General features: G+C 44.3%; 1 protein-coding gene across 1 annotated transcript in view; it reads right to left on the bottom strand.

Moving 5' to 3' along the window:
- LMCD1 (LIM and cysteine rich domains 1) overlaps positions 1-3,061 on the bottom strand; it is a 58,246-nt gene extending 55,185 nt beyond the window's left edge. Inside the window, exon 1 of the mRNA XM_041762602.1 lies at positions 2,881-3,061. Within this exon, the coding sequence (XP_041618536.1) occupies positions 2,881-2,922 (42 nt within the window). The 5' untranslated portion in view covers positions 2,923-3,061. The remainder of the gene's footprint in view (positions 1-2,880) is intronic.
- Positions 3,062-27,625: the final 24,564 nt, after the last annotated feature.

Below are 27,625 nucleotides of genomic sequence, written 5' to 3'. Positions count from 1 at the left end.
TCTCAGGGAACTCTCTGTGCTAGGAAGCCTTTCCCAATAGAAAAACAAATGATGGCTTAAGAGCAGCCATTGGGAGCATTTAACTTAGCACAGATGAGAGGAGGCTGGTAATGTTTTTAAGCTCTGCCACTAACTAGGTATGTGATCTCAGTCTGTCTGGGATTGGTTAGACAATTTCTAAGGCTACTCCAGGTTTTGGATTTTATGTTCTCTTGAAGACCTTTTATAACTTCCAGCTGCTAGGGATTCCCCCTACCACACTTCCCCTTGGGGGTAGGGCAGTAGAGACAGTCTGTATGCCATTTTAAACCATTTCTCATTTTGTAAATAGGCCCCTTGTCGCTCCAAGAGTCTATGAAATTGTTTCAAAATGCCTAAGTGTGATTATGTATCCTGAAGCCAAATGTTATAAAATCGCCCCACTGCAGTAGATTTAAAGAGTAAATACGGAATAAAAGCTTTTTAGAATGCTGTTGGGTATGACACGGTGTTCAATCACTATTATAATGTTAAGCAAGGAGAGCTTCTCCCCCACTCTCATCCTTTGCCTTGACTTTTTGAGTTGAAGACATTGGTTAATCTACATAGTGATGACTGTCCTCCTCACTGCCACAGTCCCAAGAAGTAAAAAAAAAAAAAAAAAAAAAAGAATTACACCCTTTCATCTCTACCCACTACATTCTTTCTTTAAGCCTGTAATTGGATCTAAATGGAAAATAAACCTTTTGCAGGCCAAGGAAGTTGGCACTGGAGGGTGACAAGAAGGAGAACATGTTCCACCTCTAATCCCGATAATCACAGTCTCCGATGCAAAGGAAAATAAAAACAAGGCTTCCTCCAAGTGGTGGCTTTGGCTTTCAGTAAGAAGGAGGGTTTCCATGTACTGGGTCTTACTTCACACATTATCTATCAATCAGTTTGTAGTAAAACCACCCCCAAATCATCTGACTTTCTAGAGGACAGTGGGACTTTGCCCCTTTAGCTCCAAACTCTTTCACCTCAGTTTAATTTGGGAAGGCAGTTCAGACACACAAATATCCTCGTGCTATGACAAGTTAAAAAACATTCATGTACAAAATGTACTGTCCGCGAGCACTAAGGTCTTAGCTGGACGGATATTCAGTGGTTCACTGGTAGTTTATTGAGTCCTGCTGTGTACGGTATGCTGTGTTGGAACAGAGATGAACCAGAAAGGTTTGTCTTCAAGGGGTTCAGAAAGATGTGTAGAGAAACAAAAGCAGTGCATGCATGACTTGCCACTAGGTGGAAATTAACAGGTATCATACCAAGGTCTAAAGTGTACGAATTCCATAGAAGGAGAGAGAACTTGATTCTCCAAATAGTCTGGCAAATGTGATGGGACATGGTACATTCCAGAGAGATGCCCTGATTAAGTCTGACTTGGTGTACACATTCAGAAGGGTACACTGGACCCTGTGTGGGAGTCTGGGGAAAGTCAGCTGTGTAACGTGCAGCTATAAATCAGATGCAGGAACTCGTGCCTCAAAGTTACATGGCTTGCACTTTTATTTTGATTCTGACATATGTTTGGGTTTTGTTGTTTTCTTTCTTTATTCCTTTTTGTTTGTTTGTTTGTTTGTTTTCCTCTCATTCTACTCCACAGGTAATGGCAGAGGTCTCAGGAGGACTTTGCCCTGCAAGAGTTTAAAAATGACTGCTTTGGGAGATCAATCCAATCCAGCTTACTATCGTTGCTAGTGCTGCTGGAGAAAAGAGCGATCTATCATCCCTAGAACTGGAGACAAGGAAACTGAGGCACAGAAAAGTGACTTGGTCAAAACAGTGCAGCTAAAAGGTGGCAGGGCCAGGGTTTCCGTGCCCAAGGCTTCCCTTAATAATCTCTGTGGTCTTCTGGGCTCTCTGACCCTGGGCTTCAGTTTCTAACCCTGGGCTTCAGTTTCTCCATTGGCTTAGACTGTCTGTGTCTCTGCTCCCTTCCAGCTCACTTGTCCTCTATGCCTCTGGCCTGTGCCCTCTCCCGACTGCATCAAGGTAAGTAGCCGGTGGGTGTTGAAGCCACAGGCCCCTCCTGCAGTAATTCACCCATGACCTTCTGGGCTCCTGGCCAGCCCTTCCTGAAAGGGAAACGTGCAGACCCTGGGGACAGAAATTAGTTCCCTCGTGCTGGAACTGCTGCCATGGCCAACATCACCAACTAAAGAAACTGGTGTGTGTGTGTGTGTGAGAGAGAGAGGGAGTGTGTGTGTGTGTGTGTGTGTGTGTGTGTGTGTGAGCGCAAAATACAAAACAGGATGACAGCAAGAGGGGAGATTCCTTGTGAGTAAATATTTACTCTCCACCTCAATCCTGGGAGGGGGAAGGAAGAGGAGAAGGGAGTTTTTTTTTTTTTTTTCCTCTCCCTACAGACAACAGGATTACTATTTTCTTTAATAGTTTTACTTTATGTAAATTGTAACTAGAGAGGGGGACAAACCATGAGCGACTCCTAACTCTGGGAAACAAACAAAGGGTTGGGAAAGGGGAGGTGTGGGGAAGGGGGAAAGGGGCAGCTGGGTGACCGGCACCGAGGAAGGAGGGCACTTGATGGGATGAGCACGGGGTGTTATACTATATGTTGGCAAATCGGGCTTCAATAAAAACAAGCGCAAAAAGAAAATTCAAGTAACATTGTCATTAGCATCACGGCAGCACTGAGATCCTTTGCAAATTCTACACGAGGGCTTTTAAGAGTAAGTTTTGGGGTGGGTGCGCCTGTTAGCTCAAGTCTGTTTTCTCGGGAAGTCTTGGAATTTAGCGCGTTTCCTGCTCCTTACGTCTAGGTAGGTCGCGGCCGAGCCTGCGGGAGGGACGCGGGGAAAAGCAAGGACGTGGGCAATGCGGACGGACAGCGCAGCTCACCTTCTGAACTCCCGGGTTGAGGTCCTTGGCCACCTTCGCCATCTCCCGCGGGCAGCAGCGGCGAGCGCCCGGCTCCTCGGGCAGGGGCGCGGGCACAGCGCGGGCACAGCGCGGGCACAGCGCGGGCACAGCGCGGGCTCGGGCCGAGTTCGCGCCCAGGGGGAGCTCTGCGCGCAGCCCGGCGCCGCGGGGCCCTTTAATTGGAGAGCGGGACTCCCTCGCAAACGGCGCCAGCCAATCGCCGCGGGCGCTCGCGCTCGGCCGGCCAATGGCAGCGCGCGGCTCTCCGCCCCGGGGGCGTGGTCCGGGCCGGGCTGCCGCGGCGGCCCGAGCGCTGCCCTGACGTCAGTGCGGCCCCTGCCCTGCCCTGCCCTGCCCTGCCCTGCCCTGCCCTGCCCTGCCCTGCCCGGTGCGGCCCGCGCGGCCGCGGCTCGTCTGCGCCCGTCGAGGGAGCCGCAGGAATCCGCGCCCCCGCCCTTCTCCTTTAAAGGGCATCGGGCGGAGGGTGGGGAGGCCCGCCGGGCTCCCGCCATCCATTCAGGTCAAAAGGGAGAGTGATCAGACGGGGAGGCGGGGGTATTTTTAGTGAGCTGGCTCCAAAAATAAATGCTGAGCCGCGTTCCCCTTCCCACTCTTGCTGCCCTGTCCTGGGGGGCGGGGCGAGGGGGAGGGGAGGCAGGTGCTGTGCAGCCCGCACCGACCAGGTCCTCCGGTCACCAGCCGGGAGGGCAGAGTCCACTGACTTAGGATCTTTTTTTTTTTTTTTTAATTAATTAATACTTGTGGATTATTGATCTGCCTCGCATATACCTTGCTTTCGTGTAAATTCTCCCAATTCAGCGAGGAGAACACAGTCCTGGTTTGTTAAGCGCTGAGATATGCGTCTTCTCTCCAGTTGCATAATGACCTCCGGTGTTACTAGGACCCTGATGATGATGATGATGATGCTGATGCTCCATTGCATTTGGCACATGAGGATTTAGGCTCAGAGAGGGTAACTGGTCCAAAGTTGAGCTCTTCAGCAAGGCTTTAAATCTTCGTTCGGGGCAGCCTGGGTGGCTCAGCGGTTGAGCATCTGCCTTTGTCCCAGGGCATGATCCTGGGGTCCCAGGATCGAGTCCCACGTCAGGCTCCCTGCATGGAGCCTGCTTCTCCCTCTGCCTGTGTCTCTGCCTCTCTTTCTCTGTGTGTGTGTCTCTCATGAATAAATAAATAAAATCTTTCCATCAATCAATCAATCTTAGTTCGTGGATGAGAGTGAGAACTTCCCCAGGGAGAAGAGGCACAGCATTACAAGAAGCCATAAGCCAGGAAATTCTGGTTAAACTCGATAGATGAGGCTGTCGAGATCTGGACAAGCGGGATTCCATCTGTGGATTTTTCACCTCCTTGGGGTGAAGGGTCTGACAACATCTCACATAACAAGTCCCCTAAGACAGTCTCAGCAAGATCTTCCTTCACAGTGTTGTGTGCCTACACAGCCACGTCTCTGTTGAGCCAGACGTGGGGTCCCCGGGGGTGCTTTTCCCTGCCTAGGTGGAGAACCAAGCCCCACTTTTTATCCTGGGGGAATATTGCTCTCTCCTGAGGTTTTCGGTCCTAAAACTCATGTTGGCAGCACCCCCTGCCAGAAAGCAGGGCTCAGGGGGCCTACCATAAAACTAGGTTGCAGGGAGACTGGAGGAGGGGAGGGGTCCCAGAGTACTCCATGTGACTGATTTGGGGGGATGGAGGAACTGCAGGCCACATTCTAGGGCTTCCTTCCTCTCTCTTTTTAAAAGATTTTATTTACTTATTCATGAGAGACACAGAGACAGACAGAGAGAGAGGGAGACAGAGACACACGCAGAGGGAGAAGCAGGCTCCCTGTAGGGAGCCCGATGTGGGACTCAGTCCCAGAACTCCAGGATCACTCCCTGAGCCGAAGGCAGACTCTCCACCACTGAACCACCCAGGTGTCCCTCTAGGACTCTGTCTCTTATCAGAGGTACTTTCCTTCTTAAAGCCTCCTCCATTTTTTTTAAAGATTATGTTTATTTATTCATGAGAGACACATACAGAGAGAGGCAGAGACACGGGCAGAGAGAGAAGCAGGCTCCATGTAGGGAGCCCAACATGGGACTGGATCCTGGGACTCCAGGATCATGCCCCAGGCTGAAGGCAGGCGCTCAACTGCTGAGTCACCCAGAGATCCCCAGTTCTTGACACACCATCATCCCCAGCAATCCCAACTCTTGATCAATGAACCCAAATCTTGATTCCTTTTTTTCACATTCCTGGAAAGGGCTTTCCAGTTGTGATTCCCCTTTTCTTCTTTCATGGATCTGCTGTCATTGGCGTTTGTTTTGCTTGCTCCCAGCTGTAGCCCCAACACCTCGCATGTGATAGACACTTAGAACGTGTGTGCTGAATGAATGAGGGTGGGGTTCTGGCTTTTAATCAGCAGTGAGCAGGCAGGCAGGACTAGGAAGAGATGGTGCAATGCTGTACCGTGGTCTAGTTTGTCCAAACTTCCAAGGTGTGCTGCACATTAAACCGGGGTGTAAATAAACTGTGGCCAACAGAAGCCTGGCCTCCAAGAGGTTTCCATGTGAATAGCTCATTCAGTAGCAAACCCTTGGAACAATGGTGATGAACTGGGATGTCATGCCAGAAGCCTTCATATTTCAGAGGTATAGGAACAGAAGCCAGGAGAATAACAAAGACATGCTTTATCCCTTGCAAACTGCGCAGAAGCCTTCCCAGTGAAGTCATTTCTCACTCCTTTTCCAGCCACCCTTCTTGCCCCATCTTGAGAAATTATGGTTCCATGGAATAATTCTAATTTTATTAACTTTAACATCGTATAGCTTGAAACTCATGACCTCCTTCCCCTCCTTATTGTTACCCTTGGCGCCAGTGTCAATTAAGGAGGCAGATATAGTGACTCTTTTCAGAATGTGAGAATCAGGAGCTACTGCTTGGGGTGGCCCAGTCTCTTTTTTTCTGGAGAATAACCTGTTGTGGGCAGAAAGGCACCCCCAGTCCCTGCTAGTACTTATTCTTTTCCTGGCCAAAGATGCGGACTCTTTGAACCCTACTCTTGAGCCAGATGTTCCAGAGGACCTGTAGTCAGTCTTGGGTGCTGGGGGCCCCCTCAGATAAATAAAGGAATCATTTCCCTTAAGGAATGTCTTGGTCTAATAAATGTCACTGGGGCTCTCTGGGCCTCTTCTTCTCCTTTTTTTTTTTTTTTAATTGAATGTCAAGACATCACAGGATAATTCTAATTATTCCATAATAATTCTAATTATTTTTCTGGGAGAAGGTAGAGATTTGGGAACAGTCTAGGGCTCTATCCAAGGTCACACAGCCAGTAAGTGGCCCTTTCAATTATACCATACTACCTCCCAAATGAATCTTAAGGATTGACTATAGGGAGAAAAGTAAGCACTTGAAGGAAGATGGTATTGTTGTCATTGTCATTATCAATGGGTTTATCCTAACTGGGACTTTTGACTCCTTTACATGCCCTTTTCACTGTTCATTCATTCATTCATTCATTCACTCATTCAACAAACATTGAACTGAGAACTACAGTGGGTTAGGAGACCCTGAGCTGAGGCTATGATAGACCATGAATAAGACTGGAAAGCTTCCTGTCTTCACGCAGCTTCGATTCTAGTGGAGGGAGACAGGCATTAAATAGGTGAACAGATAATTAGATAAGGATATGGAGGATGGAAGTGAGTGCCTTAGAGGAAGTAAAGGGAGCAGAGATTCACTGGATATGTGGTCCATTCATATCAGGTAGTCCAGAAAGCCTGACTAAAGAGGTCATATCAGCTGAGGACCTGAAAAGGGAGAATGAGTCAGCTATGAGTAGAGTTGCCATGGAAAGAACATTTCACAAGAATGGAATCCTGAGTGCAAAGACCCTAAGGTGGGTACAGGCTTTCTGTGTCCCTTTCTATGATCCCCTTATGAGAGATCATAAAGTTTCTGTGGCTGGAGGGTAATAAGGGACAGGGAGAAAGCATAAGGGGACCAGAGAAGTAGGCAGTGACTGGATCACACCCTGCTACAGAGGCTAAATTCTTTTCTGAGAACAGTGGGGAATTATAGATCAGTACTTTCCAGTGAGGCATAATGTGTGCCAAGTATATAATTTAAAAATTTCTAATAGCCACATTTTAAAAAAGTAGAAGGAAACAGGTAAACTATTTATAATACATCTTACCTAACCCAATGTATCCCAAATGTCATTTCTGCCTGTGATTGATTCCCATTCTGACATGTTTTACATCCTTTTTTTGGTGCTGTATCTTTGAAACCTGGTGTACAAGTTACACTTGCAGTACACTTCCATTGAGATCAACCACATTGCAAATGCGTAGTAGTCACTTGTGGCCAGTGGCTACAGTATTGGACAGAGCAGTTGTAGGGTTCTACCAGGGGCTGACAGTATCTGATTTACTGTTTAATTCACAGCAAGGACACCCAAGGGGGTATTAACAGAGACCTAGCTCATAACTAACAACCTCTCATGATCAAGTGGAAAGACTGAGGGTCTGAGAACCACTAACTGCATGTCTGGTCTACTTTGTTTCAAGCACTGCACTGGGAAAGACAAATGATTTGCCTAAAGTCACAAAGCTAGAAAGAAACCAAGCAAACCATGAACTAAGAACTTTTGGCTTCACATCAGACACTTTAGGAAATCTCCCATAATCATGGCTTCCAATGATGATACTTTTATTGTTACATTGTAGCAAGTGCGGCTTAGTTGTTTTAGTATGCAAACATGAGTGATGGCTTCTATTTGATTATGCTTTTTTTAGATATTAAAACACTCAACACTTAAAAGTAGGTATAATCCATGAATCACCTAGTATATTTTGGTGTGTATTAATTGATACAAACAATCCCCGAACCATATAGTATATTTTAATGTATATTAATTGACCTAAATATGCCCTGATATGCTTATATGTTTTGGTTTGTATCAATTTGACCCAACATTTATACCATGTATATGTGAATTGTTCACAACTTAAATTTTTGTCTTTCCTGTCATTCTTACAGTGACTTTAATTTTAGAATGACTATCTAATTTTCTTCAGATTTTTGGGTGGGCTTCCTAGATCAAGAAAGGCTTTGCTTATAAGACCAAAACATCTGGATAAAAACAAAACATGGTTGTTGAATTCAAGCATTCTCTTGCCTTATAGCCCAGCTTTGACAGGGACTATGAAGGACACAATGAGAATCTATCCATTCAGGAGTCCAGAGCCCTACATTTTGATCCTAGCTCTGCTAAAATGTTGTGGCTGGCCATCATCTCTAAGGCCACTTGCAACTCAAATGTATTATTATTTAGTAGGAGCAAGTGATACATTTTCTCTGAGTATCAGATATATATCATAGTTGACTCTGCAATGGAGCCATTCCCTTCTTTGCCAGGTCAACAAGAGAATGTAAAGAGCACAAGGTTTAGACCCAGAAAAATCTCTGCATGTGTTTCAGCTCTGTCACAGGGGTGAGCTCAGGGATTTGGGCAATGTCTTTAAGAGTCCCTGAGTTTCTGAAAAATCAGGATAATAATTTTTATTCCTGCTCCATTTCAAAGTACATCCACATGCTCATCTGTGGTGGACAGAATTCTAAGATGTCCCCTCAATGACCCAGGCCCTCGTGTAACAATCCCTAGGAGAATGAGAGGTCCCTGTAACTTGCTTCTAGCCAACAGGACGTCGCAAAGGTGGTGGGGGCTTCGCTCCCATGAGTATGTTGTGTCTTATGTTCAAAGTGAAGGGATTTTGCTGATGTCATTAAGGTCTCTAACAGGTTAATCCAAAGATAGACTATTACTGAGTGGGCCTGACCCAGTCTGGCGAGCTCTTTACAACAGTGACTAGAAGTCAGAGAGAAATCTCTGCCTCTGCCTCTGTCCTACTAGCTTTAAAGAAGGAAGCTTACCGTGGATCCCTGGGTGGCGCAGCGGTTTGGCGCCTGCCTTTGGCCTAGGGTGCGATCCTGGAGACCCGGGATCGAATCCCACATCGGGCTCCTGGTGCATGGAGCCTGCTTCTCCCTCTGCCTATGTCTCTGCCTCTCTCTCTCTCTCTCTGTGAGTATCATAAATAAATAAAAAAAAAAAAAAGGAAGCTTACCAAGTTTCACACTGGTGAGGAAATGAATTCTACCAATTTTCCCTTTTTGAAAAGAAATACTTTTGCTCCTTTCAATCCTTAAACCTTCCTGGGGCAGTAAGTCACCTGTGTTGCATGTGTCATTTTTAAAGCAGCACTTACTCTTACCAAGGAGCCATATTACACATTTCATTTCCATATGTGTAATATTTAATGCTACATTCAGCCTATCCATTGTGTGTGTGCGTTTGTGTGTGTGCGTGTGTGTGCGTGTGTGTGTGTGTGTGTGTGTGTGTGTTCGTTCTGGGTACCAGGAAGGCAGTGAACAAAATACCTGGTATTTTCTATTTGCAGGCAGTAACTTTATGTATTTAAGCCTTGACACAACCCCAGGTGGTAGATATTATTATTCCTATTTGCATATTTGCAGATAAGAGAATGAAGCTCTACTGTTTTTTTTTTTTTTTTTTTTAGATTTTTAAAAAATCATTTATTAATGAGAGATACAGGGAGAGAGGCAGAGACACAGGCAGAGGGAGAAGTAGGCTCCATGCAGGGAGCCCAACGTTGGACTCAATCCCGGGACTCCAGGATCATGCCCTGGGCTGAAGGCAGGCGCCAAACTGCTGAGCCACCCAGGCATCCCCTCTGCTGGGTTATCTAAGCTGCTCCTTAGTTAGGGATCACTGGGATCACTCATGAGATGCCTGGCTTTACAATAGGGCTTAGCTTGGACAAAGGTGGGGAGACAGGGCTCCTCACCTTTCAGGATTTCTCTGGATGTTTTCCATGTTTCTCTCCAGATCTGCTCTTTACTTTCCTCCTCCAGCTCTGTTCCTGGTAGGCTGATGCACGGACTTCCTGCTTAAGCATCTGTGCTGTCTTCCTGGGAGCAGGAGACTGGTAGGAGATCAGGGGGGGAGCACATTTAATCTTTCCTCTTCCTCCCTATTGGCCTGGGTTTTGGAGGTGGTGGTCATGTTCTTCTACCTCCAGTCACAGCTTCTGTGAACCTGGGGACAGCTCTCTCCCATGGCCCCTTTAGGCCTTGGGGTGGTCTCGCCTCTTGCTGTCACTGGCCTCAGGGTGCATCTTCTCACATGGCTTCATTGAACCCTGTTTTCTTCTTCGTTGATAGTGCCTTGATTAAACTTCCTGTGGTTACCCCTTCAAGTATTTCTAGCCAGCACCTGACCCATACAGAAGCAAGGTGGGTTTTAGAGATGATCTCAGTGTGGCGTTTGCTGGGTTGTTGAGATATAGAGTGCCCTGTGGGTTTCTCTTGTACTCTCTTCTGCTTCTTGCATGTGAAGTTGTTAAAATGATTTGAGTTTGGCAATTAATTAGAATGGGAAAATCAGTTAGAGGTGCTAGGAGAAACAAGACAGAAATTTGGGGACCTTTACTAGGGCAAGTCTGCTGGCTGCTCTTGTGTCATGAGGAGAAGGCTGACCATAGAATTCTTTGACCACTGACAGTGACTTTAGGTATATAACTCCCTTGTGCCTTGGTATTCTCCTGTGTCAAAATAGGGCTCATTGTGAGGAATGAATGTGGGGTCATATGCAAAAGTTTGTTTTAAGCCTGACGGCCCTTCCAAATGTTCTGTTCCCATGCCAGGGTTCCAGCTAACATTGATCTAGTTTTGCATCTTTGGGTATGAGGCTTGAATGTGAGACACTGGAGAATTTGGAGCAATTTGCTGATGTGGGCCTTCTTGAATCATTATAATTTGCTGACCTGCATGTACTTTGCAGCCAAGGTATATCAGAATACTTGTTGTGTTCTACGTGGCCCACTGGGAGTGAGGTGTTGGTATGACTTACTAAAGAGAAAATCTCTTGGATAGGATAAAGGGGCATTATTGCAGCTCTAAATTCCCAGTGTAAGAATGATTTTGATCTTTGGGGGAGGAGGATGGGGGGACAAGGTGGGCTAGCTTCGATGGGTCGGGTGGTGGGTTGATGCTGGCCTATCAAAGGAGGAATTCCCCAGCTTCAAGGGACATGCTGAGGATGAGTGGTACCAAGTGCCATTTCTGAGCTAACACCAACATGACTGCCTGAGGACAATTTTATTGCATCCTCTGGGCATCTTCCTGAGGCAAGTGGTCTTATTCCCATTTTATAGAACAGCAGACTGAGCCCTAGGAATGGCTCATTTCGCCACATGCCAGGATATGCTAAGGACACTTAATTCCCACAGGATAGGGTCTGGATCCCTATGATAGAAATAAACCTCCCCTCCATGCCCCTCGACTACACACACACATACACACTTAACACCTGTGGTCTAATTGTAGGTGTCCCTCAACAATCTAATAATGGGGACCATTTAGAATAAAATTCTATTTTGAAATAACTTTGTATTTGCTAGATAATGGAAGAAAATTAGGTCTATTCAACCCCAACAGCCAGGGATTGAAGGGAGCATTGTAGCACCCCTGTTTCCCAGGAGACAGGAGATAAAAATCAATACAGTGAAAGCCATTATTATCATCTTTTCTCATTATCACACTTTCCATTCTGTTTACCATCTTGGCATCTTAATTTTCCAAAGCCTTATGAACCTATGTTACCTGGTAACATTTCTTTATGGGATATTGAAATCATGGGATACTCTGGGGAAAAAATGTATATTCTTCTGTATATTACCCTTAGGGGCAAAGTTGACATATGTGGGTTTTGTTCAGATTAAAATGTCTGAGGTCCTATTTAAGAACTTGTATCACTCATAATTTGGAACCAGTTCTATGGCTTGGGTTCAAGGTCAAAAGTAGAATGCATTGTGAAGGAGATGATGTCTGGCTTGATCCATTTCCTCTTTGTTGCCTGCTTTGCTCAGTGATTAAATTGCCTGAGCATCAAATTCTGACCTACTCTCTTGTGTTTTACTGTGTTCTGCAGCCTTCTTATTCTTCTTCTGCTCATCCAAATCCACCTGTCCTAAGCACCTTCTCTCAATATCCTACCCAAACTCCCTCACTGGGTTTGGCAGCAAACCATTGAGAAAAGAATAAGGGTTTTGAAGTCAGGCATATCTGAGTTTGAGCCTTGGTTATATCCTATTTATTAGCCATGTAGGATGGAAATGATCAGCTCTACTTTCAAATGGCAGCACCCCGCTTTATGAGGGAGCAAGTGTGAAGCACCCAACCCATGGCTTGGCACAAAGTAATACCCATGGTTTCCTTCCTCTCCCAAGATTTCTCTCCCTTCCAATGTCCCCCAGTTCTTCCTTGTTTATCACAAAGAGATTCAGAGTAGCAGTTTCTACGATTCCCTCCTGTAGCCTCAGGGAGATAAAACTTGTGTTAGACTGTTTCTGCAGACATGGTTTTACTTGCATGCTTGTGGCAGATGGTGATTGGGCACAAATAGGGGTAAACTTCTCAGATGGTTAGTGGACATCTACCCAATGCAGACAGAGGGCCAGGACCTCAAAGGTATACCACCCACTGTTTTGGCACCTACCCTCTGCTTGGACACTTCCCGTGTTCAAGAACTCATTCTCTCAGTTGTGAACATCTCTCACTGTTACAAAGTTCTGTGTCACCTTGGCTTCCATCTGTCTTCCTAGACCCTACCTGTTCTTTCCAGCCTTTGTGATCTATTGGAAGGGCTCTCCCTTTCTTATGACAGTTGATCTATTGGAAAACTGTTGGTCATGTGTTCACAAGGTCTTTTCCCCTCTAGACTTCAGGTACTGTTTTATCCTGCCTAAGTTATATTCTACAGTTCCATTCCACTTTGTCAGCAGTCATGCCTTCCTTATCTCAGGTGCTGGGTTGCAGCCTGTTGGAGGGGTAGGAGCATCAGGTTTGAAGTCAGGCACATTTGGTTCTCATCCCTGCATGGGCACCTATTTGGAAACTCAACTTACCTACCTGTAAAATAGAAGCATTAATACCAATATCATAGTACTTCCAGGCAGATTAAATGTGCTGATGTATGGGAAGTATGCAGTCTCTTGCCTGACATAGAAAAGATGTCGTAACTGCATAATTGTTATTTACTAATTTCCAGGCAAGTAGCCATCACACTTGGTTCTTTTAGAAAATCTTCCTAGTGACCTTTATGGTTTTCATCAGCCTGCATTTGGTAGTCTCTCCCCTTCCCTTACACCAGGAAAATGGCATTAACGAATGTTCCATTTATGTTGTTACAGTCACAAGGTTCTTAGGAGGATAGTCAAAATACAGCTCACTGGTCATTTTATGTTCATTCGAGGCAGGTTTTAATTTAAAAACAGCTTGGATCTTCTGTGACTAAACATGTACATTCTAAGAGGTCCTTTGGGATTGCAGCAGAATGTTCAGACATTCATGGGCAGAATTCCAGAACTCTTGAAAGATGAGTGTGTCCTGTGGCTGATGAACAAGGTATGAAGACACCAAATCCCCCTGACGAAGTCCAGCAATGCCTTGCCACTGATCAGCCTTTCTGGAAAGACAAGATGAGCTCACCAAGAAGAAAGGGGTGGATGGGAGATTTCAGGAAAGATTCTTAGTTATCAGAAATTAGGCATCAAAAGATCTGGGACTTCTTGTTGATTTCCCCAAGTTGTTCTCACAGCCCAAGACACATGGTTGGGCCATGATGTCATCTGACATAGATAGACACGCTGAGGCCAGAAACTGTCAAGCAGATTCTGGTTCATGATGGAGAGTGGGAGGGATGTGCAATTTGAGGGCCATGTGAGTGTGGAATGAGTAATGTTTTCCAGTAGTGTATTATCACCCATCCTATCATTGATGGGGGTGGAGGAAGAACTGAATTCTAAGATATTCAAAAACAAGTATTATATATCCCCCTAAAGACCTTACATTTTCCATGTTAAAATCCTATATTTAGTAGTCTCATCTGTTGTCATGCTAGGACAATATTTTCATATCCAGTTGAATTTACATGACCAGTCTCCATCATTCGTTCATATGTTCATTCCTTCATTCATTGAATCACTCAGTTGGTCATTCATCGTTTGGTCTGTGGTTCTAGCAATTATTTGGTCTGTTACTTCATTGGTCCATTGGCTGTTCAGTCTTTCAGTCATTCAATGAATATCTTTTGGACATCTTTTTCTATACCAAGAGCTGGGCTGGGTATCAGACGTGTAGCAGTGAAAAAAGATTCACAGAATCTACTCTCCTGGAAAAAACAGATGTTAAACAAGCAATTACAACAAAAGGTGATGAATGCGGAGCATTATGATAGGAAAAGCATGGGCCCCAAAGCAAAAGAAGTTCAGTTTGGCTGGAGATTACAGTTTTCTATTGCCTAAAGCATCAGATTCCAGGTCCTGGATGTCTAAATACATAATTCCTAGCACGCATCTGTTAGAAAGAATAAGAGCTAACATTTGTGGGAGCTCTTGCCATGTAGCCAGCCACTGAGCCAAGTCCTTTACAAAGATGGTCACACTTAATCTTTCCTGAGTTAAGGACTTAGTATCCCCATTTCACAGACAGGGAAGTTGAGGCTCAAAAAGGATAAACAGCTTGTCTGTGGTCACATAGGGTGAAGTGGCAGAGCAAAGAGTTGAATCCTGGTCTGTCTGATTCTACAGCTCGCGGTAATAACCAAGAACATTCTTGAACCCAGGAAGTAGAAAACCTGTAACAAAAGACATTGAGAAGTCAGGGTGAGGAGAGCCTTTGGATCTTCCTGGTGTCCTCCCGAAGAATCAAGAGGTCTTCAGTGAGCCTCACAGCCCATGGGAAAAAGAACAAGAACTTGGGGTGACCAGGTCAGAGAGCATCATGGGGTGAACTACGTTCCTACATCCCAGAAGGCATGAGAAAGCTTTGCGGGAAGTTATTTGTAACAGCAGAAAGACCTTAGGCAATCCAACCCAGAAATGAATCAATCTTATATTCATGTGTACATTTTTAATGCAGTTAGAATAATATAAAACCAAATTAGAAAGCCTCATGTCCACATGATGTCTTTATTTAGTGTAAAGCAGTCTATTACACACACTCTATTTCCTTTTTGGTGATTAAAAAAATAAAATGAGTCAGTCTTTTTTGCAAAAATAGTTCCATATTTCAAAAGAAAATAGTTTTCTTAGAGAACATAGCCTTCTCTCTATTTTTTCTCTCTCCTCATGTCCCCTCCTCCAACTCAATAATAAATATCTCCTGTCCAGATGTTAGATCATGTTGAGATAATTTGGAAATCTTCATGCTTAATTTAGAAATGATTCATATACACATTGAGTAGTACCTAAGTTTGGCTGGGGATGAGAATAGTTGCTTGTAGTGGTGGTGATTCAGGCTTGCCCGTGAGTGATCCGTCTTCTATCACTTGAGATGTTACTGAATTGCTGTGATGACTCAGCTTGAGTCTGTGCAACTGTGAGTACGATGGTTAGCTCCCTCAGCAGCTTCTCTTGGTGTCTCCCACGTGGTTGGAGATGATTCTGTGCTCATTGGCACTTGCTGAGTTTTGCCATGTATTCTCAATGAAGCCACGAGTGAGTCATGTTTCCATGTGTCTCCCTGTCAGTTCTTTTTGGTGTTCTGCAATCACCACAGGTCTAGTCCATGTATCACCTCCTTATTCAAAGGGATTCTTTTGCCCGATGTCTTAATTATCATCAAAGAATCTCCTTTTTAGACTTAAGAACCAGGAGCTTCAGAATCCAGCTAATCTGCCTATATCCCATGTTGGTATACAATGGTATTACTTCTTCTTGACATCAAGTAGTAGTGCTCTACTAGTGTAATACTGCAACTACCATCAGCACCACCACTACCATCTTTTTTCTTCCCCTTAGGAAGTAGTATTTTGGAATACTCAAAATGTTACAAACACTGGTTGGGTTCCTTATTTGCTTTATCTCAATTATTCCTCATACTAGTCACATGTAGTGTTTATTATTTTTAAAGATTCCATTTATTTATTTGAGAGAGAAAGAGAGCACAAGTAAGGGGAAGGGCAGAGAAAGAGGGAGAAGCAGACTCCCTGCTGAGCAGGGAGCCTGATGCAGGGCTTGACCCCAGGATCCTAGGATCATGACCTGAGCCAAAAGCAGATGCTTAACCGACTGAGCCCCCCAGACCTCCTGCATGTAGTATTTAGATCCCAATTTTGCTTAGGAATTAAAACCAAGGCTCAAATATGTGAAGTAACTCACCTATGGTCTCACTGTTAGTAAATTGCAGAGATATTATCTAAACCTAACTTATCTGACATGATACTTTTAAACAGGACATCAGTATTTTCTACTTTCATGATCTTTTTTGCCATCTCATATCATCATATCACCTCTGTGCTGTTAATTATGTAATATTGGCTGCCTGCTATTCACTATGCTCATATGAACAAAACTACAAGAGCACACAAGTCATTTTTAGCTTGCAATACTTGTTACCTACTGATACTTGGACCACAATCTGCATCATCAATCAAAGTAAATCCCCTGAAGGAAAACAGAAATCTTGCCTTAGCATGGTCTCAGAAGGATGACATTCAAGCTCCCAGTCTCTTCTCTCTGGCAGATACTTTTCTTATCAGTCTCCAGGTAAGAGAGCCATTATTTAAGTAGTTCTTCCTCTTTGCTACGTGACTTCTTTTCTCTGCTGTACTGTACTGTAATTTTGTTTTCTCTAGTGAGGTCCTCAGTTCTTTCTAGGAACAGTCTCAGGGCATCCATAACATTTTGTTCAGACATTATTTCTCTGGGTTGAACAACTCTAGCCTTCTGCCCACAAGGACCTGGTGGTGTAATTGGAAATTGGAAATTATCCAACATATTCTAATTTCATGGACACTCTAGAGAGTGGTGACTTCCAGTATGGTTTTTAGACTCCGGAAAGAGTGACTCCTGTCCTGTAGATTCCACTCTTTTCCTTCTTCTGGCCACCTATCCCTTCTAGGCTAGGCTTAGGTTCTATGACCTCAGAATTCTCTTCTTAAATGGCTCCAATCCCATTTCTAGAACTGGGTGGTCCTCTGCCCTAAGGCCATTCTCCTCCAAGAATGGCCTTGTCACAGTTTACTTCTAGGCCCCAGGGGGAAACCAAGAAGTAGTTCCTTATAGGATGGAGCAAGACCTCTTGGGGTAAGGGGTAGAGCTAGGAGTAGGAAGGGAAGGTGGAGACAGACCAGAAGCCAGAGGGGAGTCTAAGAGCTTGGAACTCAAACCCAGCCTTCCGGGTTGTTTTGGGGATATTTGTCATGATAGGAGGATAGAACATTTTTATTGGGCAGTGTTTTAGTTTGATTTATAACTTCTGTATATTTAGATACATAACTCATGGGCCTCTACTAGTATCTTTTTACCCTGGCTCCTTCAAATGTTAGGGATAGGCTTTTTAGCTACCACTTGGGCAACCAGTAGTCCTAGTGTATCTGAGACTAAGGGGTTTCCTGTGATTCAAGATTTACTGCGCTAGTGGAGAAAGACCCAGGAAAACTGGAAGAAAGTGTGTTGATCACTCTAGACCACCTACTACATTTAATGTAGTGACTGTTGTTAATTTATATAACTATACAGAACTCAGACTCCTTTCTGGGGCAGAAAGAACTTCTATTTACATTTTCATCATAATAGTGTGCAAGAAATTCCATTTAATGATAGACCTTCTCTCAGAGGCAGGAGATAATTAAAGGTCATTTAACCACTGGCAGGCATACTGTCTCCAGGGCAGGATGCAGCCATTAGCGGTGGCCTTTGTAAAATTGCTACTAAAATCAACAATGAATATTCATTGACCACTAGAAGAAGAAACCCCATCAAAATCATTGCTGGAAGTCAAAATAGCTTTGTATACCTTGGACTGTCTTGTTTCTTCAGAACGAGGAGAGAGAGGGGATGTTTCCATGTGACATTATTCCTATCAATACCCAGTTCCAACTTTCTAACTTGGCTACAACCATTTAAAGCTACTCCTTTCTAGGAAGCTTCCAAGTGCCTAAGAGCTGTGGATATTTTGAGGTATTTGGCAATTGAAAAAAGAGTAGGTGGAAGCATCTTTAGCCAAACAACTTTCTAGGCAAAACTGAGATGTAGATGAAGTTAATTTCTACCCATGCTGCTGTCTCTACTTTCCCCACCATCTTGTTTCCTGAGTTTTTAGGAAAAAGACACTTATTCATTTATCCATCCATTCATCCATCCATCCATTCATTCATCTATTCATTCATTCAGCAAATGAGGCCAAGAGTGGTAGCACTGCAGGCAAAAGAAATAACAAGAGCAAAGTCTCCGTGGTAGGCACATACTTGAAGATCTAAAAGCAGACTGGAGGGGTGGGCCAGAAAAATGAGGAAAGAGGAGTAGAATAGGCTGTAAAAGTTGGGTAGGGACCAGGTCACATGGGACTTTAGTGGCCACGGTACAGATTTTGGATTTTATTAAGTGCAGTGGATTGATGATCCCCAGAGATAGCCCATCCTAGTGTGGGAACTATCCATGTTTTCTAATATGACCAAAAAAGACTGTACAGATATGATTAAATTCAGGATCTTGAGATGGGGAGGTGCCATCCCATGTATCCCTATAAAAAGGAGGTGGCAGGAGAGTGGACAGACAGAAGAGGACAAGGCACTGTGACCACGGAGGCAGAGACTGGAGTGATGTGGCCACAAGCTGAAGAAGGTTGGCAGCCTCCCCGAGCTGGAGGAGGCAAAGAACACATTGTCCTCTAAAGCCTCCAGAGGGAGCATGGTCCTGCTGATGTGCTGATTTTAACCCAGTGATACAGATTTTGGACTTCCAGTCCAGAACTGTGAGATAATAAATTTTGTTGTTTTAAGCCACCACTTTTGTGGCAATTTGTTACAGAAGCCAAAGGAAACTGATACAGGCAGTTTTTGGCTTTAGGTTGGGATATGACATGATGAGATTTCCATCCTTCAGTGACCTCGCTTTGAGAGCTGTGTGGAACAGAGATCAGAGGGGACAGAAGTAGGAATAGAGAGACCAGCTGGGAAGTTCTTGGCAGGCATGCAAATGAGACACAATGGCTCAGCAGAGGTGGGAAGAAGTAGCACACTTGAGATTTTCTTTGGAGATAGAATGCCAGGACTTACTGACAGATTGCCATCAGGAAAGCAGGCTTTGAAAAGTCATCAACAATTTAATGTAAATATGCCTTTTCCACCAAGAGAAACTTGTAATTTTAAAAAGAAGCACAAGGATAACCCAGCAGTGGGATTTTAGGCTCTATAATACCCCAGATGTGGAGAAAAGGGTTTAGTGGGTTGTGGGCTTATGGAGTTTCCCTGCAATCCATTTTGTTACGCTGCTTTGTCACCACCTGCTCCATTCATAATCAGTCATGAATCCTTTTTTAGAAGTAGGTGGACCACAAATCAGCAGATGATAATTTCCATGCTGTCTCAAAGGGAATTTACTGGGTTGGAGAAGCACCTGAAAGCTGTGGTTTAAATACTCCATTTGAGGGGCATCTGGGTGGCTCAGTTGGTTAAACATCTACCTTCGGATCACGTCATGATCTTAGGGTTCTGGGATCGAGCCTGCATTGGGCTCCCTGCTGAGTGGGGAGTCTGCTTCTCCCTCTGTGCATGCTCTCTCTCTTTCTCAAGTAAATAAAATATTTTTTAAAATGCCCCATTGATGTCCTTATAACATTTCAAAGGTTTCCTGTATTTGTTCTCAGACTTCAGCCTGTATCTGATTGACCCGGGGAGTTTCTATGTCAGTTAGATTTGAGAAATGTGGCTCCAGAGATTCTGATCCTAGGTCAGGGCAGACTCTAAGACAGTGCTTCTCAGACTTTAAAGGTTCTAATTCAGCAGGTCCAAGTGGAGTCTGAGATTCCATCCGGGTGGATGACGAGCTCCTAGGGCTGTGGACCACACTTAGAGTAATAAGATTCATAGGGATCATTTTCAGAGCTTTAAGCCCCAATATGCCATGGATGAGCCTGACTCCAGTTTGGTTATACCACATGTGTCAGAAACAAAGGTAGCCCAGACACACTGCCAAGCCCTTCTGTACGATGGCCCAGCTGTCATCTTGGTGCAACAGATTCTTCCTTTCCAAACCAGTGACACTCTTCATTCTCTCCTGCTGAGGTCATAAATGCCTCCTTGCCAAACCCAACAGGGGCCAGCTTCCCAGACTGGGTTACAAGGTTGAGATTTGCCAGGCTTGCCCCTTCCGGGAATGCCATGGGCCAGACGGTTTCCTTAACACAGCAGAGTCCGTCTTGTTGGGGGTTGGCATGCCACAACTGGCATGCTGTTTCCAACACATAGTCATGGCATGGTCTTCCCCCACTTCAAACCCTGCCCTGGCCCTGGTCAAGCACACTGGCCTACCCAAAGTTCCACCTCCATCTCTAACTTTTACAATCTACAATCCACTGATATAGAACCACCATGAGGTCCTTGTGTCATAGGCTTGCTTTCTCTTCTCTCCAGGTCTGAGTCACAGTATAACTCAAACCATCCTCACATAATGATGAAGGATACACATATGGTAAAGAGTAGAAGGAGCAGAATTGTGACATAAAGAGAGGCAGTGCAAAATGGTGCTTAAGAGCACAGGCTTTAGTATAAATCCAGCTCGGTCACAGCTCAGCTGGGTGACCTTGGACAAGTCTCTGGGCCTCAGTTTTCTCCTCTTTAAAATGGTGTAAATAGGGGTGCCTGGGTGATTTAGTCATTTAAGCATCTGAGTCTTGATTTTGGCTCAGGTCATGATCTCAGGGTTGTGGGATTGAGTTCTGCAGTGGGCTAGTGCTCAGTGCTGGGTCTGCTTGAGATTCTCTCTCACTCTGCCTCTCCCCACTACCCCACCCAGTGCTTGCACACACATTCTCTCTCACTCTTTCTCAAATACATAAAATATCTTTAGAAAAAATTAAAATGGGATAAATAAAATCTTTCGCGCAGGGCTGTCAAAAGGGCTTAATGAACTAATGTACTTAACAGGCTTAACTTTGTGGCAGGCCATTATAAAAGTGGACATTACAATTCAGACTAGCCTCTGCTGTTTGTCACTCTCTTCCCTTCTCACCTACCCTACTCTTCTCCTTCTCTCCTTGCTCTTCCCCTCAAGACCTTGGGGCCTTCAAAAGGATATAGCTCTTGGCATTTCCTCTAGGTGAAATTCCACAGAGGTAGGAAGTATCAGTTGGATTTCAGAAACTTGTTTTGGTAATTGACCAGTAGGAACGGTTTGGAGCTGTCCACTTAGCTACATTATCAGTGGCACTTTAAAAGGAAATGAATGAAAATGCTCATTATTCTGGCTATTAGCCCACACCTGGAGCAAACAGGAATCTCCAGGTCCAAACATTTCCCCTGTAAAGCTTTCTTTACCTTAGAGACCAATATCAACACAATGAGGTTGCGGTATCAGCAACATGGGGAGGCTTGAAGTCAAGGGCAGCAGAAGCCTTTTATGAAGCTGGCATCCAGGGCCACAGCGAACACCTTTCTCTCTATCTCTAGTCTAGGAGTGGGAGCTGGGGTGGGGGTTTTCAGGGTGACCCCATCAGACTGAGTAACCAGGAGCTGACATTAGATTTCCGATGAGATTATCACTAGAATTATGAGGGAGACTCTTTGAATTTGTACAGATAAGGTCCAAAGATGACCATTTGCTGAGGCCCAGGGATCACCACTGCCAGCCAGATGAGACCTCATTTGTTCAGGGGTCCCTAAGGAAAAGAAGTAGAGGCTTTGATTAGGGTTCATTCATGCACATTAATCAACAAATGTTTCCCAACTACATGGCAGCCACTGCTGTACATGCTGGTGGTACAAAACAGTGAAGGAAACTCATAGAAATCCTTGCCTTCGTGGACCTCACATGCCACATAGGGATCCGTCTTTAAATCTTAGAGAATATCTTTGTACCCTACTCTGAATTCTGAGATCTAAGGGATCCTAGATCCTGGGGTTTAGGGGAGAAACCTTAAAGATCACCTCGTCTATTGGTTCGTTATTTTTCTTAGGGTCACATGTTTCTTTGAGAATATTATAGAAGCCATAAAGCCATGAACTTATCACCTCTTGAGTTCTGCTGGCTTCTGCCTTTAGTTTCAGAGGGTTTCCATCCTGTCCTCCCTACCTCTCCAGCTTCAACCTTCTGATCTGGTTCTACCATCTGGAGAACATTCCTCAGCATCCTTGCTAAGAGAGGCTTACCACAAGGCATGGATTTTCTTTTTTTCTTTTTTTTAAGAGATGGGGGACTTGTTACCCCTCCAGGCAGCCATTCCATCTAAATAGTGGGTAGAGGCAGTTCTACAGACTACAGACTCTACCAATTTTCTTTTCCACCCTATTCCCTGCCTCTAAACCCTGAGACTGGGCTCTGGCACCAGTGTGTCTGGCACCTCATTCATTGGTGTTCTGGTTTTGTCTTGAAGGTAGAGAGAGAAGTGCCTATTTCTACCACCCTCCTAGGTTTGGGGGTTATTCTGGGCTTGGCTACTAACCTTTTCCCTGAAAGGGAAAGACTCCAGTAACATTTCTTCTCGCAGTCTCTCTATAAAGATACTAGCCTAAGACAGGCCTCCTTAATCTCCTCCACCCTCTGTTTACCTTCTTATCTGAAAATATGACTGGATTTGCAGATTAGCCAAAGGAAACAGAGACTTGTTTTTAAGACTGGCGACTTGCTTTTTGAGCCTGCCAGTATTTATAAGGCTTAAATGACTTCTCTGTTCCTTGTGTTGTGTGGGAGGAAAAAGAAAACTCTTACCTACAGCCGGGTGAGGGAGCAGTGTCAACAAGGTACCCACCTCCCCCCACCTCTACTGAAAGCCAGTTTTTCTTTTAAACCTAAGTCCAGGCCATGTGAAATCCTTCAAGACGCCAGTGTCAGAGACCCAGCTATGAGAGTTCCTTCTGAAGGGAAGGTAGTGCAAGCATGTCCCAGCGCTCTGAAGAGGTTACTCTTCAAAGAACATTGGCTGAAGATTTTGGAAGTTAAGTGGTTATTATTTACCAGACAAGAGCTGTGTGATCTGTAAAAGCAAGACACCCAAGAGGGTGGAAAGATTGCTCTGATACACAAAATCAGGGGAGCCATAGGCAGAGGGAGTCGGAGTGAAAGGAATTTTGTTTTCTTTAGCTCACTTGAAGCTGCTTTGAGCCACAAGTGCATATAACCACCACCACCTAGGAGCTGGATGTTACTGTGCAGGTGCCCAGAAGCCGGGCCATCCATTCTGAATCCTCACAGCAACTCCACCAAGGAATCCTTGTCACCATTGCTCTTTAGCTTCCCAGAATTAAATGGACAGTGACTCTGGATTCATGACACATGCTCAGAATCACATATTTTAATAATGCCATGAACACCCATGACCCTGGGCTTAGAACGAAAGCTCAGACATTAACACGGACTCACATGTGTGTGTACAGCTTCCTCTCTCATTTCATCCCAGAGGCCACCATTTTCCTGAGCCCCATTTCTATCACCCTCTGGCTTTTCTCCATATAATTCTATCTATGTGTGTTATAAAGATACATGCATACATTTCATTTTAATTGTTTTAGCTTTATATAAAAGGCTACTTACCAGGCTAGACACAATTTCAATGTGATACCTTGCTGAGATCCATCAAACTGAATACTTCTGTGTAGTTTATCCATAGTGATGGCTCTGGAAGATCACACGGTGGGAATATCCCATAGTTTATTCATTCACTTTTCTACTCATGAGTTTTTAGGTGGTTGCTAGACTTCTGCTCTTGTTAACAGTGTGACCTTTGAACAATCTTATGTGTCTCAGTTTTTCTGAATGGTTGCACCAATTTGCACACTTCCTGGCAATGTATAAGAGAACCTTCAGATTATGCCCAATGCAATGTTTGGAACTGTCAGGTTTAAAATTTTTTCTGAGCTAATAGACATAAAAATTTATCTCCCATTGTGGCTCTGATTTGCATTTCCTTGATCACCAATGATACTGAATATCAATTCATATATCTTTTTTGGCTCTGTGTTTCCTCTTTGTGAACTGTTTCTTTTGCCTACTTTTTCTATTGCATTAGCTGTATTTTGCTTACTAAATTTTTTTAATGTTCTTGTTACTAATCCAAATAAAAGACTTAATATCTGCATTTTATCAGTGGAGAAACTGAGTGCCCTAGAGAGTAAGTGACTTGCTCAAGACCATGCAGCTATTCATGGAGGACTGCTTTAACCTTGTATATATTGAGGATTCCAGGGCTACACTGTCTTCCTGCTGCTGAGTATGTGGACCTGAAATGTGAGGTCTGGTTCTAGTCCCTGCTATACCACTAGTGGGCTGGAGGGCATTGAATTAGTCCCTGTGTCTTGGGCTTCACTTTCTTCATCTGTACAGTGACAGCTTATCTTGCAGCTTTTCGTCAGACTATCTCCATCATTTTTTTTTAAAGATTTGCTTATTTGAGGGGAGGGGAGAGGCAGAGGGAGAGAGAATCTCAAGCAGACTCACCGCTGAATGTGGAGCCTGACACTGGGCTTCATCTCATGACCTTCATCTCATGACCAGCTCAGGATTTTGACCTGAGCTGAAGCCAAGAGTCAGATGTTCAACCAACTGAGCCACCCAGACACCCCTCCATCTTTTTTTGATTCCCATTGCTTTTAAGAACCCATGTGGCTGATGTGCTGGGGAGGGACTGTCCCCTACTTGCCTGCACTCCACTTTGTACAGTCCACAGTGTGGTGTGCGTGGTCTCAGAACATTGTGTCTGACTGGCAGCTCCAAGGATTTTGCTTGCTTTGGGACTTGGGGGGCCAGGAGTGAACAAGGATAGTACTAACATCTTTCTCACTCTTTCTTAATTATCATTTGCCATCTCTGTCTCCAGGAAGCCATGATTAAACATAGCAGAGGGAAAATTAAGGATATCGTTACAATAGCTTTCTATTATCTTGTCCACCCAACGAGTATTTATTAAACACTTACAATGCACCAGGCACACTGGGCAGATAGTGTGCTGAGGTATAAAACATGCTTGAGTTCAATGCCTTTTACTAGTTGTGGGAACTTTATCCAAGTTTTTCCACATTTTGGGTTGCTTCCATGTTTTTGGCCATAGTGAATAATGCTATTATGAATACTTATGAGTACTTTTTTATAGGAATATCAGGAGGGTAAAATGCGATAAGATACACCCTGACCCATGATGCAAACTCAATAAATAGGGGTGGTGATGAGGGTGGATCCTACGATGGGGAGGAAATATCAGTGAGAAAGTGCCAGAAGTCTCCCTGAGGAACAATGGAGTCCATCTAACTACATGCCTACGGCAGAGAAATGCATCTGTACTCAGAACTTTTTGTTTAGAGCTAGACACTGCAGATAGAGATCAACAATAGAAGTGGTACACATTTACATAGCACTCACCATGTGCCAGGCCCTGTTCTAAGTGCTTTAAATATATTAACTCACTTAATGCTCACAAGAACCTGGTGAGATAGGTGACAACTATAAATCTCATTTTACAGATGAGAAAAGTGAGGTGCAGAGAGTATAATTAACTTGTCCCAAGTCACAGGCTAGTAAATGTTTGAGCCAGGGCTAGAACACAGGCTGAATGGTCCCACAGTACCACTGCAGAAGGAGTGGAGCTGAATCCCTGTCCTAGGAGAGAGAGTTCACATGTCCTAGGACCAACATTTTATTGTAGTGCAATCGGAAGTGTCTGAATGGATTCATGAGTGTTCATGATGTTTACCTCAAGGGAGAGACACTGGAATTTATCTCACTTTTTATCTCATTCCCTCATGTGTTGTTAGGATTTTTTTTTTAAACATTGGACATCTCTTAATTTGATAATAAAGAAAAAAATCACCATATGGGCAGATACAAAACAAGAAAATATGGTAGAGGTGATTGCAGAAATGTGGGCTGGTGCTCTTAGAGCCCAGAGGAGGCAACTCCTAACTCTAGAGGAGGAGGAAATGGAGAGTTTTGCAGGATGGGTAGGAGGGCACTTAATAGAAATGAGCAGAGAGATTTATTCCAGGAAGAAGGACTCCTTGGGTAGAAGCAAGCAAGTATAGTTGCCCTCAGAATAAGAGAAGTGTTGGCCCAGAGTGTAGGACATAGGAGGAACATGGTTAGTATTAGACTCCTTGTCCAGTGCCCTAGGATAGGGAGTGGCCATTTGTGCCTCTCTCCTGGATTCTACTCATTAATATTAATATTAGGATTAGGATTTTTCGGTAGCCATTTTCAAAGAACCAAACTATGTTTTGTTTTGTTTTTTTTTTTTTTTTACGGCACCAGTCTGGCCACACAGGGAAAGCTGAGGTTACACCTGTTCCTCTGGTAAAAGAGGTTCAAAGAGTCAGGAGTCCCCCCTACACACAACCCACCATCCTACCTTAGAGCTTCCCTCTCAGGCAGGGTCCTTGTCACAGCCTGCCCCTGTATCCTGCAGCTGTGGACACGCAGGGGAAGGGAGAGCTGCCCTTCCCAGTAGTTCCCCCAGAAACCGCAGGCTCTCTTTGTGGCCAAGACTGAGCTGTGAGCAGGTCCTGAACCAATTCCCTGTGGCCAGAGCAACAAAACATGCCCATTGGTGAGAGTGGGGTTATGTACATCAGATGCCCTTGGGACTGGGACTAGAGTTCTCCTCTCCTGCACCCTGGAACACACGTGAGAGATGGTAGTTCCCCTCCAAGAACACTGGAATGATGCTCTCAGAAGAGAGAATAGATGCTAGGCATACAGAACCAAACCAAAAAGGAAAAAACAGGTTTTTAGAAATAAAAAAATGGCTTATTGGGATACGAGTTAAGGTAGGGAGCCCCTGATATATCCACATGGAAACTTCTCTATCTCTCCAAGCTCATGAAGAATTAGGATTAATGAAGGGAAAACTATCATAGGATACGATCTTTCTGTTTCTTCCGATTTATCTCTCTTATCTCCATTTTTGGATATTTTCAGGCTGGGGAAATGTGACCCTTTGGAATACATTTTTAATATTGTTTCTCATCCAAGAAGTGACTTACTTTTATAGGCGCTCATTCAGAACCCACTGTTGTCATGGTTTTCATTCGTGATGTTTCCAAAGGTGAGCTCCAAAGGCTGGGTCAGGACAGTTCTGTGAGGGGTTAGAGTTCATGACCAAAGTGTTTTTAAAGCTTCGGGGTTGCCATGGATACAGATGCTAGCAAAGTCATATGTCTCAAAGAGATCCAGGGTGTCTCCTGTGACTTTGAGAAATCTATGTTCTTTAGAGAGCTCTTTTCCTGACTGGTAACCACCCCTCAGCTGGCATGGTTGGATATATAGATACCCATAACCTAAGGAATGGGCACCTGGTTAGGGAGTCAGACTCTAGAATCAGACTTGTGTTCAAACTTGGCTCTACTGCTTATTAGCTGTGTGATCTTAGGCAAGTTCCTTAACCTCTCTGAGCTTTACTTTTTTTATCTGTAAAATGAGGATAACATTAGCATTGAGAGGACTAGATGATACAACACAAGTAAACTTCACCCAGGGAGAGAGTAGACCTAGTCTTTATCCTCAGGAGGTTAATAATAAAGTGACAATTAATAGAATGAACAAGCCTCCATCGTGTTTACAGCAAGAATGCAAATGTTGGCTTCTGAGTCTGGATTCCAACCCTGACTGTCTACTTAACAACTGCGTGAACTGGACTCCCTGGGTTTACTATT

Source organism: Vulpes lagopus, chromosome 7 (assembly GCF_018345385.1).
Source record: "Vulpes lagopus strain Blue_001 chromosome 7, ASM1834538v1, whole genome shotgun sequence".
Taxonomy (NCBI): Eukaryota; Metazoa; Chordata; class Mammalia; order Carnivora; family Canidae; genus Vulpes; species Vulpes lagopus.
This window is presented reverse-complemented; position numbering and strand designations above follow the sequence as displayed.